Source organism: Physeter macrocephalus, chromosome 17 (assembly GCF_002837175.3).
Source record: "Physeter macrocephalus isolate SW-GA chromosome 17, ASM283717v5, whole genome shotgun sequence".
Lineage (NCBI taxonomy): Eukaryota > Metazoa > Chordata > Mammalia > Artiodactyla > Physeteridae > Physeter > Physeter macrocephalus.
Genome location: NC_041230.1, coordinates 29,379,866 through 29,396,543, shown reverse-complemented (window position 1 = coordinate 29,396,543; position 16,678 = coordinate 29,379,866). Strand labels below are relative to the sequence as shown.

Genomic DNA, 16,678 nt, shown 5'->3' with positions numbered 1-16,678 from the left:
CCCTGGTCTGGGAGGATCCCACGTGCCGCGGAGCGGTTGGGCCCGTGAGCCATGGCCGCTGAGCCTGCGCGTCCGGAGCCTGTCCTCCGCAACGGGAGAGGCCACAGCAGAGGGAGGCCCGCATACCAAAAAAAAAAAAAAAAAAAAAAAAAAGGTATGAATGTTCCAGTTGCTCCACATCCTCCCTATCAGTGGGTATTGTCAGTCCTTTTAATTTTAGCCATTCTAGTTGATCTGCAGCAGTGTCTCATGATTTAAATTTGCATTTTCCTTATGACAAGATATGGTGAGCATCTTTCCATATGCTTATTGGTCATTTGAATATTTTCTTTTGTTTTTCAAAATTGGGTTTTCTGTCTTTTTCTTATTAATTTGTGGGAGTTCTTTATATATTCTGGATAAAAGATTTTTTTTTGTCTGGTGTATGTATTGCACATACGTCCTCCCAGATTGTGGTATGCCTTTTCACTTTCTTAATCTTGTCTTTTAATTAACAGACTTTAAAAATTATAATGACATTCAATTTATCAATAGTTTCTTTTATGTTAGTACATTTTGTGTCCTATTTAAGAAATCTTTGTCTACCTCAAGGTCTTGAAGATATTTCTAAGGTTGTTGTTGTTTTTAAATTAAGACCTTATTTTTGGAGCAGTTTTAGGTTCACAGTAAAATTGAGGGGAAGGTACACATTTTCTATATATTTCCTGCCCCCACACATGCATGGCCCCCATTATCAACATCCCCCACTAGAGTGGTACATTTGTTACAATTAATGAGCCTACACTGACACATAATAATCACCCAAAGTCCATAGTTTATATTAGAGTTCACTCTTTGTGTTTTACATTCTAAGGGTTTGGACAAACGTATAGTGACATGTATCCATCATTATGGTATCATACAGAAGGTTTTCACTGCCCTAAAAATCCTCTGTGCTCTGACTATTCATCGTTCCCCACCCCCCTACCCCTGGAAAGCACTGATCTTTTTATTGACTCCATGCCTTTTCTAGAATGTCATATAGTAGAAATCATACAGTATGTAGCCTTTTCGTATTGGCTTCTCTCACTTAGTAACATGCATTTAAGTTTCCTCCATGTCTTTTCATGGCTCGATAGCTCATTTCTTTTTTAGTGCTGAATATTATTCCACTGTCTGGGTGTACCAGTTTATTTAGCTGTTCACCTACTGAAGGATGTCTTGGTCACTTACAAGTTTTGGCAATTTTGACTAAATCCGCTATAAACATCTGTGTACTGGTGTTGATATGGACATAAGTTTTCAACTCCTTTGGGTAAATACCAAGGAGTGGCGTTGCTGAATCCTATAAGAGTATATTTAGTTTTGTAATAAATCTCCAAGCTGTCTTCCAAAGTGACTGTACAATTTGCATTCCCACCAGCAATGAATTCCTGTTCCTGTTGTTCCACATCCTAACCAGCATTTGGTGTTGTCTGCGTTCAAGAGAGCAGAATTTAAAAATCCTGCAATAGACTCAGGTGCACATGAAAATCTAATGTACAGTAATTGTGTTTCCCCCTAGGATATTTTGAAAAATTTAATGACCTTAAGGGATAAATTGTTCACTGACCTGAATTATACAGAGTCCTCAGAAATCATCCAAAAATAACAGCTTTGTATAAACATTTTTGACTTTCTGCTGTAATAAGATCCATATTTTTCTTTCTGTCTGGAAAATCTGGTTGGACTGTTCACAGCATTGCCATGAGGATTAAAATGATTTAATAAAGGCCAAGGCACTCTATTATATGCATGACACAAAATAAATGCTCAATTGATATTAGGAATTATTAGTTATTACAATGAAGGCATTAGTTGTTACTGTGAAGTTAGCTGCAAACTCCTTTTCTGTCAGCCACAATATCCACCACAGGCCTCAACACAGAGTAATATCCAGGTAAATGCTCAGTGAGTGACTGGTTTCCAACATTTGGGATTTCTTCCACACTTGAAATACCATAGCTTATTTTATGTCTTTTAAAAAATGTTCTAGGGCTTCCCTGGTGGCGCAGTGGTTAAGAATCCGCCTGCCAACACAGGAGACATGGGTTCGAGCCCTGGTCTGGGAAGATCCCACGTGCCACGGAGCTACTAAGACTGTGTGCCACAACTACTGAGCCTGCGCTCCAGAGCCTATGAGCCACAACTACTGAGCCCACGTGCCACAGCTAGTGAGCCTGTGCGCCTACAGCCCATGCTCCACAACAGGAGAAGCCACCACAAGGAGAAGTCCGTGCACCGGGACGAAGAAGATTAGCCCCTACTTGCCGCAACTAGAGAAAGCCCGTGAGCAGCAATGAAGACCCAACTCAGCCAAAAATAAAAATAAATTTATAAAAAAAAAAATTCTAAGAATTGATTTTTTAAAAAAACCAGCTGTTGATTTAACTCAACCAACTCAACTTTATTTTAAGTGCATTAATTTCTGCTTTTATCCTAATGTTCAGGCCTTCTTTTCTAATCATGCATTTAAGGCGATAAATTTTCCTCCAAGTATTGCTTTGACTTCATCCCACAAGTTACGTGGAGTATTCATAACGATCCTGTCAATAATTAAAGCAGATGCCTATAAGGCATTTACCACAGTTAGTGCGCAATACTGGTTAGCTGCTGTAACCTTATCCAGTACTCGGCCAACAAGTATTTATTTGTCATTCGCAGGACACCAGGTAAGCTTAACCGAGCCACCTTCCATGCCTTTCCTCACTTTTCTTTTGCCTTTGTAACTCCTCCTAGCCCTTTTAGGCGGCGGGGTCTGGCCTTCACGCGCTTTGACCCCACCCCCGCCAGGTTCCCATGACAGCACGTAGGACTAACAACATATTCTATAATCCTGTCTCCTTCCGCTTTCTAAAAGCAGCTATGGGACAACGATGGGAAAATAGTCCCTTGGCAAAGGAGTTCTTTTCACGAGGAGGCGGAACTAGGGCGGGGCTTAAGAGCGGAAGGAACAGGAAGTCTGTGAGCCCTGTGGCGGGATTGGGCTCAGCGCTCTCAGGGGGCGGGCTCAAGTGGGCGGAGGGATCCATCGCAGGCAGCGGGCGGCCGCCGCCTCCATTTAAGGAGGGGAGAACGGCGCGGGCGGTAGTTGCTGTGGTTTCCGTGTTGAGGTGTCTTAGTTCTTATTGGACCTGAAGTTCACGGACGTAGCGTCAGGCGTCCAACTCCAGCTGTCTGTGGCTACCGGTCGGGAGGTCAGGAGCGCAGCGTACCTTCTTCGGACCAGGGCCAGCCCCCGTTTTGCCTTCGCCACTTGGTGCCCATATTTAGGTCGGCTTCGGCGCGGCTGAGGAGAAGGCCGCGAGCGAGATGTTCAAGAACACGTTCCAGAGCGGCTTCCTTTCTATCCTCTACAGCATTGGCAGCAAGCCCCTGCAAATCTGGGACAAAAAGGTCAGGGGTTGGGGGCGGAGGCGGCGCGGGGTCCCGGGGCTGGGCCCGGGGTAGCGGGTAGTTATGTCGAACTGGCGCCTGGGGGAGGCCGGGCGGTCTCTGCTGTCCCCTCTCCCCAGCCTGGCGTGACTGAGGCGCGAGGTGGGGGCGTCGTGTAAGCATCGGGGGGTGCATTGTGGGGTGGGCGTGCCTGGGGTTTAAGTGTCCTGCGGCAGTAGTGTGGTTAGGATAGTGGTCCCTCGCCGCAGACTTGACTGGGTCAGTCGGTTCCTCAGCCTCGGTTTCCGCATCTATATGGTGGGATCGATAGTGCCCGTCTCACGGCATGAAAAGCGTAAACTCACGTGAGGTTGCTTCGGGAACGCGCAGATGAAAGGAACCGCTGTGAAATGGAACGCGCAGATGAAAGGAACCGCTGTTCACTGATTTCACAAATATTTACTGATATCCTTTGTTGTACCAGGCACTGTGCTGGGCACTAGACACAGAGCCTTTGTTCCAGGCCTCCTTATAGAGGCACAGCCAGAACTCAGTTATGTTTGGGTTTCATTCATTTGCTCCCTTCCTCCCACTGATCCCAACCAAGCCGGAATTCGGTGGCCTTTGGCACCTGCTCCACACTCACTGTGACTTGGGGTCTGTACTCTGCCTTCAGTGGCTGATCTCCATCAGGGAAATTGCAAAATGGTGATAAAGTGTTGTCTGGGTTAAAAAGCTGAACGCCAAGTACAAGCCTCATCATCTTTATTCAGGCATCCACTAAATGATAACTTTCATTGACTGTGGGAGGTGGTGACCCTGCCCACTTTTTGGAGCTGTTGATTGGGGACATGTGTGCCTAGCAATCTATGAGTTGGTCTGCATTTAATTACTTTGATATTTCCTTTCTCATGCAAATTCCCAGTCATCTGTACCCTTTTTTGAATATAAGTTAATATAAAGCACTCTATGGGAACATATGTATATGTATAACTGATTCACTTTGTTGTAAAGGAGAAACTAACACACTATTGTAAAACAGTTATACTGCAATAAAGATGTAAAAAAAAACTATATAAAGCACTCTACATTGGAAGACAGGTGATTTAGGGTATAACCTAAGTACTGCACTCCTTCGGGGACAATGGAGAGAGGTGGTATGTTGAATGCTGTTCTTACAGAGAAGAATGTAGGATAATCTAAATAAGCAGTTCATTGGTAATGAGGCCAAGAATTTTGAATATCATCTCAGAACAATTCCCTGTCTTCCCTTATCCACAGATGAAGGTTTGGGGCCACATAGAGATTAGGAGAGAACATGGACAGCCTTCTGCCTGTTGCCACTAGGGAATTCTGCTTTCTGAGAGCAGCTTTGGGGATGGTGTGTTCACGATGTCTTTTTTTTTTTTTTTTTTTTAAATGGTACAAGGGCCTCTCACTGCCGTGGTCTCTCCCGTTGAGGAGCACAGGCTTCGGACGCGCAGGATCAGTCGTTGTGGCAAACTAACACACTATTGTAAAACAGTTATACTGCAATAAAGATGTAAAAAAAAACTATATAAAGCACTCTACATTGGAAGACAGGTGATTTAGGGTATAACCTAAGTACTGCACTCCTTCGGGGACAATGGAGAGAGGTGGTATGTTGAATGCTGTTCTTACAGAGAAGAATGTAGGATAATCTAAATAAGCAGTTCATTGGTAATGAGGCCAAGAATTTTGAATATCATCTCAGAACAATTCCCTGTCTTCCCTTATCCACAGATGAAGGTTTGGGGCCACATAGAGATTAGGAGAGAACATGGACAGCCTTCTGCCTGTTGCCACTAGGGAATTCTGCTTTCTGAGAGCAGCTTTGGGGATGGTGTGTTCACGATGTCTTTTTTTTTTTTTTTTTTTTTAAATGGTACAAGGGCCTCTCACTGCCGTGGTCTCTCCCGTTGAGGAGCACAGGCTTCGGACGCGCAGGATCAGTCGTTGTGGCGCACGGGCCCAGCCGCTCCGCGGCATGTGGAATCTTCCCGGACCGGGGCACGAACCCGTGTCCCCTGCATCGGCAGGCGGACTCTCAACCACTGCGCCACCAGGGAGCTCCGCGGCATGTGGAATCTTCCCGGACCGGGGCACGAACCCGTGCCCCCTGCATCGGCAGGCGGACTCTCAACCACTGCGCCACAAGGGAAGCCCCACAGTGTCATTTTTATAAGATAGTTGAAAGATCTGAATGTAATGAGTTTGGCCTTATGCATGTGTGAGAAATCTCACCAGCTCTCCTCTTTCACAGTGATTCTGTCCACAAACTAGAGCTAATGCCAAGAGTTACTTATTACCCGAGAGAGCAGTTCCTTAACTGTTTTCCTACATTTTACTGAGTTTTTCAGTTCCATGGTTTTGTTCACATTGGAATAAAAAACAGTTTAAACTCCGAAATTGTACCTCTACGAAGAGAACCCGGAATGAGTGTACCTGGGAACTTTGTAAAGATGATGGCTTCTCAGCTGTGGCTTGACTTAATTTTGGACTGTCCAAAGGCAAGGAGAGAGTGGATTGTATGCCAGTTGAATTTGGGATTGTAACCAGAGTGTCAGTATAAGGCAGTTGATACAGAGAATGGGGCTTGATCTAGGAGGAGAGGTTTTCAGAGCAGGTCAGAGAACTTACCAACACAAAGAATTCCAGCGGTAGAGAGGCCTCAGCATTTCTATCAGGTGAAACTTTTATCAGAGTTGCCCCATTTTAACCGTTCTGGGCTTGATCTTTTGTAGTGTGTTTTATTTTTCAAATGCAGCTTTTTGAGTAGTCAACATGTTTGCACACGGAATATAAAAGCAAAGTAACCATGGTGCACTGTGTCCCTTAACAACACCACTAGAGGTCGGATGGTACCCTAATGACATAAACCTGTGTGAAAACATTGTTCGATCGACTGGCAGGGTTGCATGGAGTAAATTAAGCAGACATTTTGGCAAAGAAAACCTTTAGAGGAACACTCATTTTAAGCAAAATTCTCATAATGGTAAAAGTGAATTATATGTTTCTACTGTTCTTATTTAGACTAGATTGAAAAGTGTTTATCTGTGAATTTTTCCCCCTTGAGGCAAGAGAAGGAAAGGGAGGAAAAAAGGCAAGTTTGGGGCCAGATCCATAGGCTTTGGTGTATGTGTTCCTTTACTCAGCTGTATTATAAAGTCCTCAGAAAGTGTTGGGAATCCAGTCCAGAAGGGGAAGCACTGGGAACTGATATTCTTATCAAAGATTTATTGAGCAACAGCTAAGTGACAGGCATTGTGTAGATCTGGGGAGATACAAAGTTAGGGAAGAGAAGACATTTTCCCCACTCCCATGATTCCGAATAAGGCAAAGCTGTAATAAGGGCAAAGTATGATAGAGGGAGGGAAGGACTGTCCACATTTATCTAGAAATGACCCTGCCCTCTGCTAGTAGGTACATATTGGCTCTAAGTGCCTGTTTTTAGTTGTTACATATTTTGATTTCACAAAACTTTACTATTCTCCTTCCTGAGTTTATGGAGAGAGAATTTCTGTTATTTGTTTACGGTGAAGAGCAGTCTTTGAAAACTTAGGTTTGGCTTCATTTAGGCTCTGTGTCTCCTTATGAATATGAGGAGTGAATGCCATATTCATAATAACAGTTAATTTGCAAATTCGTTTTGGGGGTGTGGCTACATTTGCAATACCTGCATTTATCTGACACTCTGAAGTTCTCAGCCCCTTCCCCCATCTCATCCTTCAAATCTCAGCTTAAGTTCCCAATGAAATAATGTTTATGTCTCCTGTGTGCTCCTGTGGTGCTCTATATCACGCTGAATGGCAGTTGCCTATTTATTTTACATCTCCCACTAGACTACAGGTTCCTTAGGGGGAAGAATAGTATCTTACCTTGAAACCCCAGTGCCAGAGTGTGGTCAGACACCCTGGATTTGCGTCCTGGCTCTGTCATATGTCCTGTGCTGTGTAACCTTGGGCAAGTACTTAACTACTCAGTTCTCTCATCTTGTAATCCACCTCCTTCTCATGGTTATGGAGATTAAATGAAGATGTATATAAATGCTTAGCAACAGTTATGGCACACAGTATTAAATAGGGCAGGGAACTGAGGCATTTGCTCAAGAGTAAGTGAAAAATTTATAACTGAGCCCAATATTCAGATGCCTAGGAATAGGAAGTACAGTAACTCCAGACTTCTGAAATGAGAATAATTTAGTCAGTGTACCATGGCTTTCCCAATCCAAAACCTTAACATGGCTCTAAGGCCACACAGACTGTGATCTGGTACCTGCTTAACTAGTTCTCCAGGCTGACGTCCCACAGGATCCCCCTTCTAGTATTGACCTCCTACTGAACCTGAAAGAAGTCTGTTCTCTCCCTGCTTTAGGCTTTTGTACTTGCCGGCCCCTCCGCTGGGACCCACTCCTACCCCTCTTCATTAGTCTCTAGGTCTCAGCTCAAAGGTACTTCCTCAGGTTAAGTTAATTTATATCCACTTATAGAACCTCTACTTCCTTCTCATCATACTTGAAATTAGCTTCTCAAGATCTGTATTCCTGGCTGGACGGTAAGCTTCCTGATAGAGACCTTTGTAATTTTTCAAACCAAGAGTTTAGCAGAAATTAGGGATTTCTTAATGCTCCCTTAACTTCTGGGATCAGCAAATACTACATTATTAAAGGATTTTTTATGTTTAATGTAAACATTACTTCCGGTTTGTAAAGAAAATACCAGGAGGTTCTTTTCCCACTTATGCCTGTGTAAAACATGTAACTTTCAGACTTTACTGGTAATACCCTAAAAATCTACTACATGAGATTGTTAATTCATACAAGCTTCTCTCTCTTCTGCTCACCTTTCTTTCTCTGCTGCTGATCCTCCCCATTCCCAAACGAAATATTAGAACCAGAGTTTTTGTGGCTGTTGCTGGAGAATATTAGATTCCCATTCCCAGTTCCTAATTTTAAAAATGAACAAAGTCTCTCTCCAGAAAAAAAGTTCCCACACCCTAACTTTTAATTAGCAAATCTTGTTGGTACATGTTAAATTTCTAGTAGTAGAATTGAGAGCATTTGGACATGAAAGTACTAAAACTATTTTTTTCAGATTATCCCTGGGTCAATCTGAGGATGTTATTCATTTTTCCAAAAAACAGCTTTTACTATAATTGGGCAAGGGCCTGGGTTTTAGTTACACTTGCCCTTTCAAGGCATTCTTAGGAAGAGACTGGTTAGCAATACATATAATTGTCCTTACTTTAACTAAAGGGCTGTTTGTAAATGTCCAAAGTTGCCTGTCTGCTGTTTGGATAGTCCCTGTTAAGTGCCGCAAAGGGAGAGAAGCCTTTAACCCACTGAAGCCTACAAGGCCCAGGGCTGGAGACAGAGCTATGCCCAGCTCTCCCCACAGAGGTCGCCCTCTGCCTGTGTTCTGACTTAGAGCCCAGCCCCTAGCTCAGGGCAGAAACTTTGCTGCTGAAACGGACAGCTCTAAAGGCTTAATGTAAATTGGAACATGTGTCATTAAGACTAGGATGCCAGATGGCTGAGGGCTCAGCTGTCTGCCAGGATAAGTGGGTGGAGCCACAAAAAAGAAAGGTGGGAGTAGGGAACGGATACAACTCGTGTTATTTTTAAAGCACTTGACGAAATATAGAGCGTTGGCCAGCTTCCTCCCTATCCCAGTAGTATTTTCCCCCCTCAGCTTTGACCCTCCTTCCTGGGGCTTACATTGGGGGGAAAAAAAATCAGTGTTCTTTATTAGTTGTCCCAGCAACCATGGAAAGCCTGGGAGAGTGACTGCAAAAAAGGGCTTGAAGGTTCCCTTCCTGGTGCCTGCAGAGGCTGAGAACCATTCTGATTGTTAATTGCCAGTAGCCTGGGTTCTGAAGCTTCTAAAGTACCTCTACCTCATAGTTGGGGCCGGGCGGGGGTGGGTGGGAGTTCATGAAATTAAAAAATGTAAGATTGGCTTTATTTATTATCATTATTTTGGAGGAATGAAACACTCATAGGCCACACTACAGGAATGTGTCATGAAATAAAAAAAATTAGCAAGTCAAAAACAATAGGCACTTTCTAATTTAGAGAGGGAAGTAAAATAAAACCTACTTCCACCATGTGCAATAAATGCTGACCAGTTCATTTTATCTTCATTTCAAAGCCAGGCCTGCCTAGTAGCCTCTGAACTGGAAGAAGCTAAGGAAAGGAAGTTGATGCTTTCTGAGTCCATGTGTCTTGTTATACATGTTTGTCAGAAGCTGGACTGGGGAGGGGCTTGCTTCCTGGAAGACCTTTACAACTTAAGGCAGTGACAGCCAGATTGCCAGGGTGGTTGGGAGGCCTTGCCCCAAATTGTCCACCTCTCTTTCTCCTTTGATCGTAGTTTTAGAGCCTAGAGGGAAGTCTGGGGACGTTTCCCACCCATATCTCTGGTTAATTGCACCCCCAGCTCCACTCTTCTTCCAGTGAATTTGTATTTACAGCCCTTTGAACTTAATAAAGAAGAAAAATCATAATTCACTAAGAAATCAACATAATTTGATTTTAAAGCTCCGGCAGCTTGTGATATGAGAATACTTTTCTTCTTTGAGGACTGAACTTTCTCCTTGGGCAAAGCTCTATTTAAACTGTTCTCGCCACTAGGCAGGTTAAAACTCTAGAGAGACTGTTGGACATTCCTTCAAAAAAGCTGCCTTTTCCCCCTCTGGGTTCTCGTGTTTTACGGGCTACGTTAATTAATTTTGTAAGAATTAAGTTTGTGAGTGTGGTACTTTATGTGTTGTGAAAGAAATTTCTCTTAAGAAGTTACTGACAGTCTCACTGAAAGTTAGTTTGCCTCTGGGACAGAAGTATAAGAATATACAAAGTCTGTTTTGGCTTTTAGTCTTTCGGCTTCTGTGTGCAGTGTAAGGCATTGTTTTCTTCTGTAAAGACCTGAGTAGTCACATTTACTGGAGTGCTATAAACTTTGAGATGGGCAGAAGGCAAATGTCCTAACATTTCCTCCCTGTGAAATCTGGCTGGGTTTCCTGGAGCTGAGGGAGGCTTCCTGTGACTGTGGTCAGAGAGACCTTCCAGGATGTAAGATCTGAGGTCCCACTTACAATGTTGGATAAATTGCAACGTGTTGCCTTTTAGCAATAGTAGTCTTTGGACCCTAATTACTTAATCCTTTCAATTTAACCATCTGTGGTTTGTTGCATTCGGTACCTTTTTAAGAAAGAATGAAGTTATACAGAATAATTAGTGGTATGTTATAAAATTAGTGTTTGCATCTTGTTGGGATACTGTCAGCTCTTATCAGTGTGCCTGCAACATATTATATGGAAAAATTTCTTGATGAATTCCTCTTTTACCAGGAAGTCTGCCTGATTTTCCACAGCAGCTGTGGGCTAGCAAATAGAGGAGGAATATTGCCACTTCGGGAGCATTTATATGGGGAATGAGGTGGGCAGTGTTGGCATGTGCTACAAGTCTTTGTGATCCAAGTCTTTGTGCTTTTAATCTCCCTTGGAAAGAGGCCCAGAATTCAAAGCAGGAGGGCATTGGATGTCGCCAGCTTTGTTTGAGAAGCACTTCAATGTGATGTTTGTGACTTGAGAATCCAGAAATGCTACACTGGCAGAGATCTGGGGCCCATCCACCCAGCATTCTGTGTCTGACAATGGGTACCAAAGGATGATTTGTGGGAAGGCATTCTTTATGCTGGTAACCTCACTGGCTTTGTGATATACCTTAGGATCTCTGGCTTCCCATAATAGCCCATGGTGGATATGTTATCCAGGAATTTTTGAAAAATCCTCCTTGAATCTCTTCATATGTGCCAACTCTTAGGGTGACAAATTCCAGAAGTCAGCAAATATTTGAATGCTTAGTTTATGCCTAGCAGAGTACTAAGCATTATAGAACATATAAATGATGTTTAATACGTGGTCCTTACCCTTCAGCTTATACTTTTTTGAGGAGACAAGACTCAGTTGCATCTGGCAGAAAAAGATGGGCAGTGATATCAGATGTTACCTGGGGAATACCACACACACCACAAGTGGATCAAATTAACAGGAACAGAGCACACAGAGACTGATGTCTAAAGACAGGATGCCGTATTATTAATAATTGTGTTGAACAATACAACTATCAGACTCAATGCTGTATTCTCTCCCCATATGCAAGTCTCATGGAAAGCCACAGGATGAGTTGTTGAATATGACAGCACAGGCAGCTGTTTTCACTATACCTAGAAAAAGACCACATGCTTGTCATTCTGATGCATCCGGTTCTAAACCTGGTTGATCTTTTTCATGTGTTAATACATTCAGCCGTAACAGTCCAGCCCTGTCTCAGAAGTGCCTTTGCATGTCTCTGCTCTGTCCATATAAGGTGCTTGGGTGTAATGCTTGAAGATAATTGTGCTTTCCTAAATATGTTTTGAGAGGAGGAATCCGTATCGAAAATTGATTCCTCTCCATCATATTCCTCCTACATATGCAGCAAACAATGCAAAACAATGTAGGATGAAGTGCTAAATTATGTAGTCTAGGCTACATGAGCAAGAAAAATGAATCAGAGAGAAGAGAGGTCAGTGTAGGCTGAAAATGCTAAAGAAGGCTTCTGTGTGTGGCACAGATGGGACTTGAATTCATACTTGAAAAAGTAGAAACTTAGGGAAAAGAAGATAAGGAAGCATGAAGTAGGAGTAAACCTGGGGTGGTAATACATTCGTTTTTTGGTTGCTACCCTCCCTCTCAGAGACACTCAGCATTTGGCCTTTCTGGCCAGAGAACTATGTGAGGCAGTGTAGGGCAGTGGAAAGCCTGGTCGTTAATCCTGCCCCTCTTTCTTAGGGTCTGTCATCTGCATTCCCTGAGTGTCAGTGTCCACGTCTGTAAAGTGGAAACAACACCAGTGACCTTGCGATTTTTGTTGTTGTTGTTAGGACTGAGCTCGTTGTTGTTAGGAATGTTCCTAGTGTATAGTAGACGCTTGGTAAACGTTAGCTGGATCTAAATTGAGTTGATTTCTTTGGGAAGAAATTTGTCCTGATTTATAGATAGCCAAATTGCCTGCAATTCCTGTGGTGGTTGATTGGGCCCTGTATAGAGGTAATAATAGCATGGCTTACTTTCACATAAGCTTTAACATATTGTGTCACAAACTTCTGTGTTACGCCCTTTGGGCTACTGTGGTTTTCTTTAAATCAGGGGTCCCCAACCCCCGGGCCGCGGACGGGTACTGGTCCGCTGCCTATTTGGAACCGGGCAGCACAGCAGGAGGTAAGCGGCGGGCGAGCCGGGGACGCTTCATCTGCTGCTCTGCATCGCTCGCATTATCGCCTGAACCGCCGTATCCCACCCCACCCCCAACCCCGGTCCGTGCAAGAATTGTCTTCCACACAACCGGTCCCTGGTGCCAAAGAGGTTGGGGACCGCTGCTTTAAATAGTCCCATTCAGCCTTCAAAATCTTAACAGAGTTATTTGTTGATATTTCAGTACTAACCAGTTTAATTTCATCCCTTGTAGGTACGGAATGGCCACATCAAAAGAATCACTGATAATGACATCCAGTCCCTGGTGCTAGAGATTGAAGGAACAAATGTCAGGTAGGTTGCCACTCTGTTCTCCCAGAGACATGGAATGCCAGGAGGTAGTACATCATAGAGGTTAATAGCATGGACTGCGGAGTCAGACTGCCTGGTGTGAATCCAGCTCTCCTACTTAGAGCTCACCTTGGGCAAGTTACTTAATCCCCCAGGCTTTAGTTTCCTCACCTGTGAAATAGGGATAATAACAGTACATCTTCCTTGTAGAATTATTGTGAAGATTAAGTAAGTGAATGTGTATAAAACACTTAAAACCTGCTTAGCACTTAGTCAGTGCTGTATAAGTCTTAGTTATTAATATTTAACCCAGATGTATTTATGTGGAGGTATGGGTTTACAGTAATTATCCAGTGGGTGGCCAGGGTAGTTTTCAGTGTTACAATGGTCTTAGTTTTGGTTTTCTATCATTTGATAGTTTCTTAGACCAGAATTAAATCTTTTTTCACTGGAAGAACTTCCAGATCCACTGGTCTGGCTTTGTTTTTCAGATATTTTATTGTTGATGTCTAGTGCTATGTTAAGCTTTTGTTTCAGAGTTTTTTTAACGCATTAGCTTAACTTAAGGGTTGAGGGATCATTGGATGACATATCTGGATCTTTTAGATCTGCCTTCCAATTTATCCTCTTGGACTGAGTGTTATTGCTGTGCATACCACAAAGGAAAAGACAAGTAGTGTGTTTATTGGTGTTTCCTCTTTCTACAGCACCACATATATCACATGTCCTGCAGACCCAAAGAAAACATTGGGAATTAAACTTCCCTTCCTTGTCATGATTATCAAAAACCTGAAGAAATATTTTACCTTTGAAGTACAGGTAAGTATGTGCACATGCATCTCTACCCTCTTGGCTATACCAAAGAGGTGTCCTGTCAATTTATAGGAAAAAAGTGGCCGCAGGAAAGTATCTTTATCCTTTTGTATGTATTCTTTTCTGCCTCTGCTGTACACTTGATGCACCCATTATTATTATGGCATAATTTTGGTATTATTAATCAAAGTTTAATGCCAAGTTTTAAAAGCAGCAGTAAGCATCTAGAAAATCTAATCAATAGCTACAAGAGTTCAAAGCTTGAGGGTTAGAGTAGTGTCCATTTGGGAAGTTACTATTTAATACTGGGCTATTGTTGGTCTCAAGTCTAGCTTTTTTAACTTTTCAAAGGGAAGAATGTTTATGGAATCATGCTATGGTCTGGGGACCTGATGCATGTGTCATATGTCATAAGCAGCTGGGGTTGTCTTGGCAACAGACAAGATAAACTAGCTACTTCCGGGCCGTCTGCATCCAGTGTGACCTGTATCTGGTTTGTTTATTCTCCCTTGGGTCTCAGCCTTGGGAAACCAGGCTGTGGGAGTTTCAAGTCCTTGTCTTATCGAGGTTGTTTGCTTCTTCCAAGATGGAGTTAATGTGATTCTTCTCTATATCTCATAGGTACTAGATGACAAGAATGTGCGTCGGCGGTTTCGGGCAAGTAACTACCAGAGCACCACCAGGGTCAAACCCTTCATCTGTACCATGCCCATGCGGCTGGATGACGGCTGGAACCAGATTCAGTTCAACCTGTCAGACTTCACTCGGCGGGCATATGGCACAAATTACATTGAGACCCTCAGGGTGCAGGTACTGGCTCCTTTTCCAGATAGAGCCCCGAATGGGAGAGGGGTCTAGCCTCTGTTTGTTACTGGCTTGTGACCCAGGTGACAGAACAGTGTGGGTTTCTGGCTAAAGTTCCCAAGTCACTGTCCAGGGGGCTTTCACCTCAGAGAGGCCCAGGACCTACTCAGGAGTCTGCTCAGATACAGTGGGAGAATACAGCAAGTAAAATCTTCCTTTTGTCAGAATCTACCCCTAAGCCACTCTGAGGAGATGCCAAAGAGGTGAAGCTTTGACAGCACCATGCGGGGGGCTCAAGGAAAATCAGGAAAGGAGGAAAGACCATCATATTTTGTGTCTTATTTTAAGAGACTTATTTTAAGTCTTGCATCCACAGATCCATGCAAACTGTCGCATCCGCCGGGTTTACTTCTCAGACAGACTCTACTCAGAAGACGAACTGCCAGCAGAGTTCAAACTGTATCTCCCAGTTCAGAATAAGGCAAAGGTAAGCCAGCTTTCCTCAGAGGAAGGCCAGACAGTGAGTTGGAGAAACTGTGTCCCTGGAAAGTGCTCTGTTCTACAAGTTCAGCTGCAGAGCCTCTCTCTCTGTTGACGTGGAGTATGGAGGACTTTTACATCATAAGATCTTAGGTCTTCCACCACCAGCACTGAATCAGGAATGATCCCATGAAATGTTCTTTTACTGCTGTCTCACCTCCATGAAGTGATACTGTCCCTCCTGGGGGGCATCCTGCTCCTTCCTGCTCCCAGGCCCTCCTTGCAGAATATCTCCATCTGAGCCTCTTCATCAGCCCCAAATTACTATCAGCCGATCTGTCCCCTCTGACACTACGATGGGTGCTTACATGCCTGCCCACTGGTGACACATATGCATCTCCCCACAGTCCAGCATCCCCTTGAGTGCCACTAGAGGTAGGGGGTCAGTGGTACTGACCGTCTGTTTTCTAATAACTTAAACTGATACCTTTGTTCTATTTTTTTTCTTTCCCCTCCAGCAATAACTGGAATGCAACTCAAGGGATAGACCCTGGATGTGACTCAGTTTAAAAAGGAAACTGTCTGGAGGACAATGCAAAAAACAAATATTTATATTAGTTCACTGTGCTGCGGTTGTTTTACCTACTTCTTGGCGTCCCTGGTCGTGGCTACCAGTGACCGTGCTGTGCATTGTAAGTACAGTGGGGGATAAGCTGTCCTTTGATACGTGAATGCCAGAGTTTATCTTGCTGCCTGCCTCGGTGTGTGGGGAGATACATTTACCATGAACTTACGGAATTAAAGATGTCCCGTAAAGGCAATTTCAGACCAATATTTCTTTCTATGGTTTGTTCTTTTATATATTATCTAAATATATGTATATGCTGTGTAATACTCATAATCCGGAAATGAATAAAATGTTATATTCTTGGTTTGTAAATTTGTTCTTAGTTTGTGTCTTTTTTAATGGTGACATTTCTCTTTCTTTATGGTATGAAAATAGAACTCTTTCCAAACAACATCCCATACATTCATGCTGTGAAATAGCTTACAATAAGCACTTGAAGAACAAGACATCTATAGATACAGATTTGGAACAACTTCCAGGATAAACTAAATGGAAAGAAACTGAATAGTGTATCACCAGTAGAATCATCTTACTGAGGGGTGGGTCCCAAGTGGAGCTTTAGACAAAACGGCATATATTCCAGATTGCTCTTAAACACCTTAGGAAGGTGTCTTGTTGGAGCCTCACTTGCCCTTTTGTAACAATCAGCACATCTAGTGTTCCTCAGCATTGGAACAGATCACCATCTCCCATTGTGAGCTCCAGATGAAGTACTTGCCTTGAATTTAGCGACTTGAAGGAAAAATGTTTCTTTAAACACTGGACTCACTTGAGAGAACTGAAATCTTGCACCACTCTCCCTGCTCACGCTTTTTCTGCGGCATGTGCTTGGTTAGTGAAATGACCCTGGCACAAATAGTTAAATTTACAAAAGTTAAACACTTATATGATACAACTCTACTGTATGTAATATTTCTGGAGGGAAGACAATTTGGGGGTGGATAAGAGCATATG

The 16,678-nt window shown here is 43.3% G+C and overlaps 1 protein-coding gene across 1 annotated transcript; it reads left to right on the top strand.

Annotated features, from left to right (window-relative positions):
• Positions 1 to 3,078: 3,078 nt before the first annotated feature.
• On the top strand, positions 3,079 to 16,036 carry CFAP20 (cilia and flagella associated protein 20). The gene is made up of 6 exons (XM_007107025.3): positions 3,079 to 3,414; positions 12,923 to 13,002; positions 13,707 to 13,818; positions 14,434 to 14,622; positions 14,993 to 15,103; positions 15,615 to 16,036. The coding sequence occupies exons 1-6, from the start codon at positions 3,331 to 3,333 to the stop codon at positions 15,618 to 15,620; spliced, it is 582 nt and encodes a 193-aa protein (XP_007107087.1). The 5' UTR covers positions 3,079 to 3,330; the 3' UTR covers positions 15,621 to 16,036.
• Positions 16,037 to 16,678: the final 642 nt, after the last annotated feature.

Coding starts and splice junctions, on each gene's coding strand:
- CFAP20 (XM_007107025.3), top strand. CDS start 3,331: ATGTTCAAGAACACGTTCCAGAGCGGCTTCCTTTCTATCCTCTACAGC. Junction 13,819..14,433: donor ATTTTACCTTTGAAGTACAG/GTAAGTATGTGC, acceptor TATATCTCATAG/GTACTAGATGACAAGAATGT. Junction 14,623..14,992: donor TTGAGACCCTCAGGGTGCAG/GTACTGGCTCCT, acceptor TTGCATCCACAG/ATCCATGCAAACTGTCGCAT.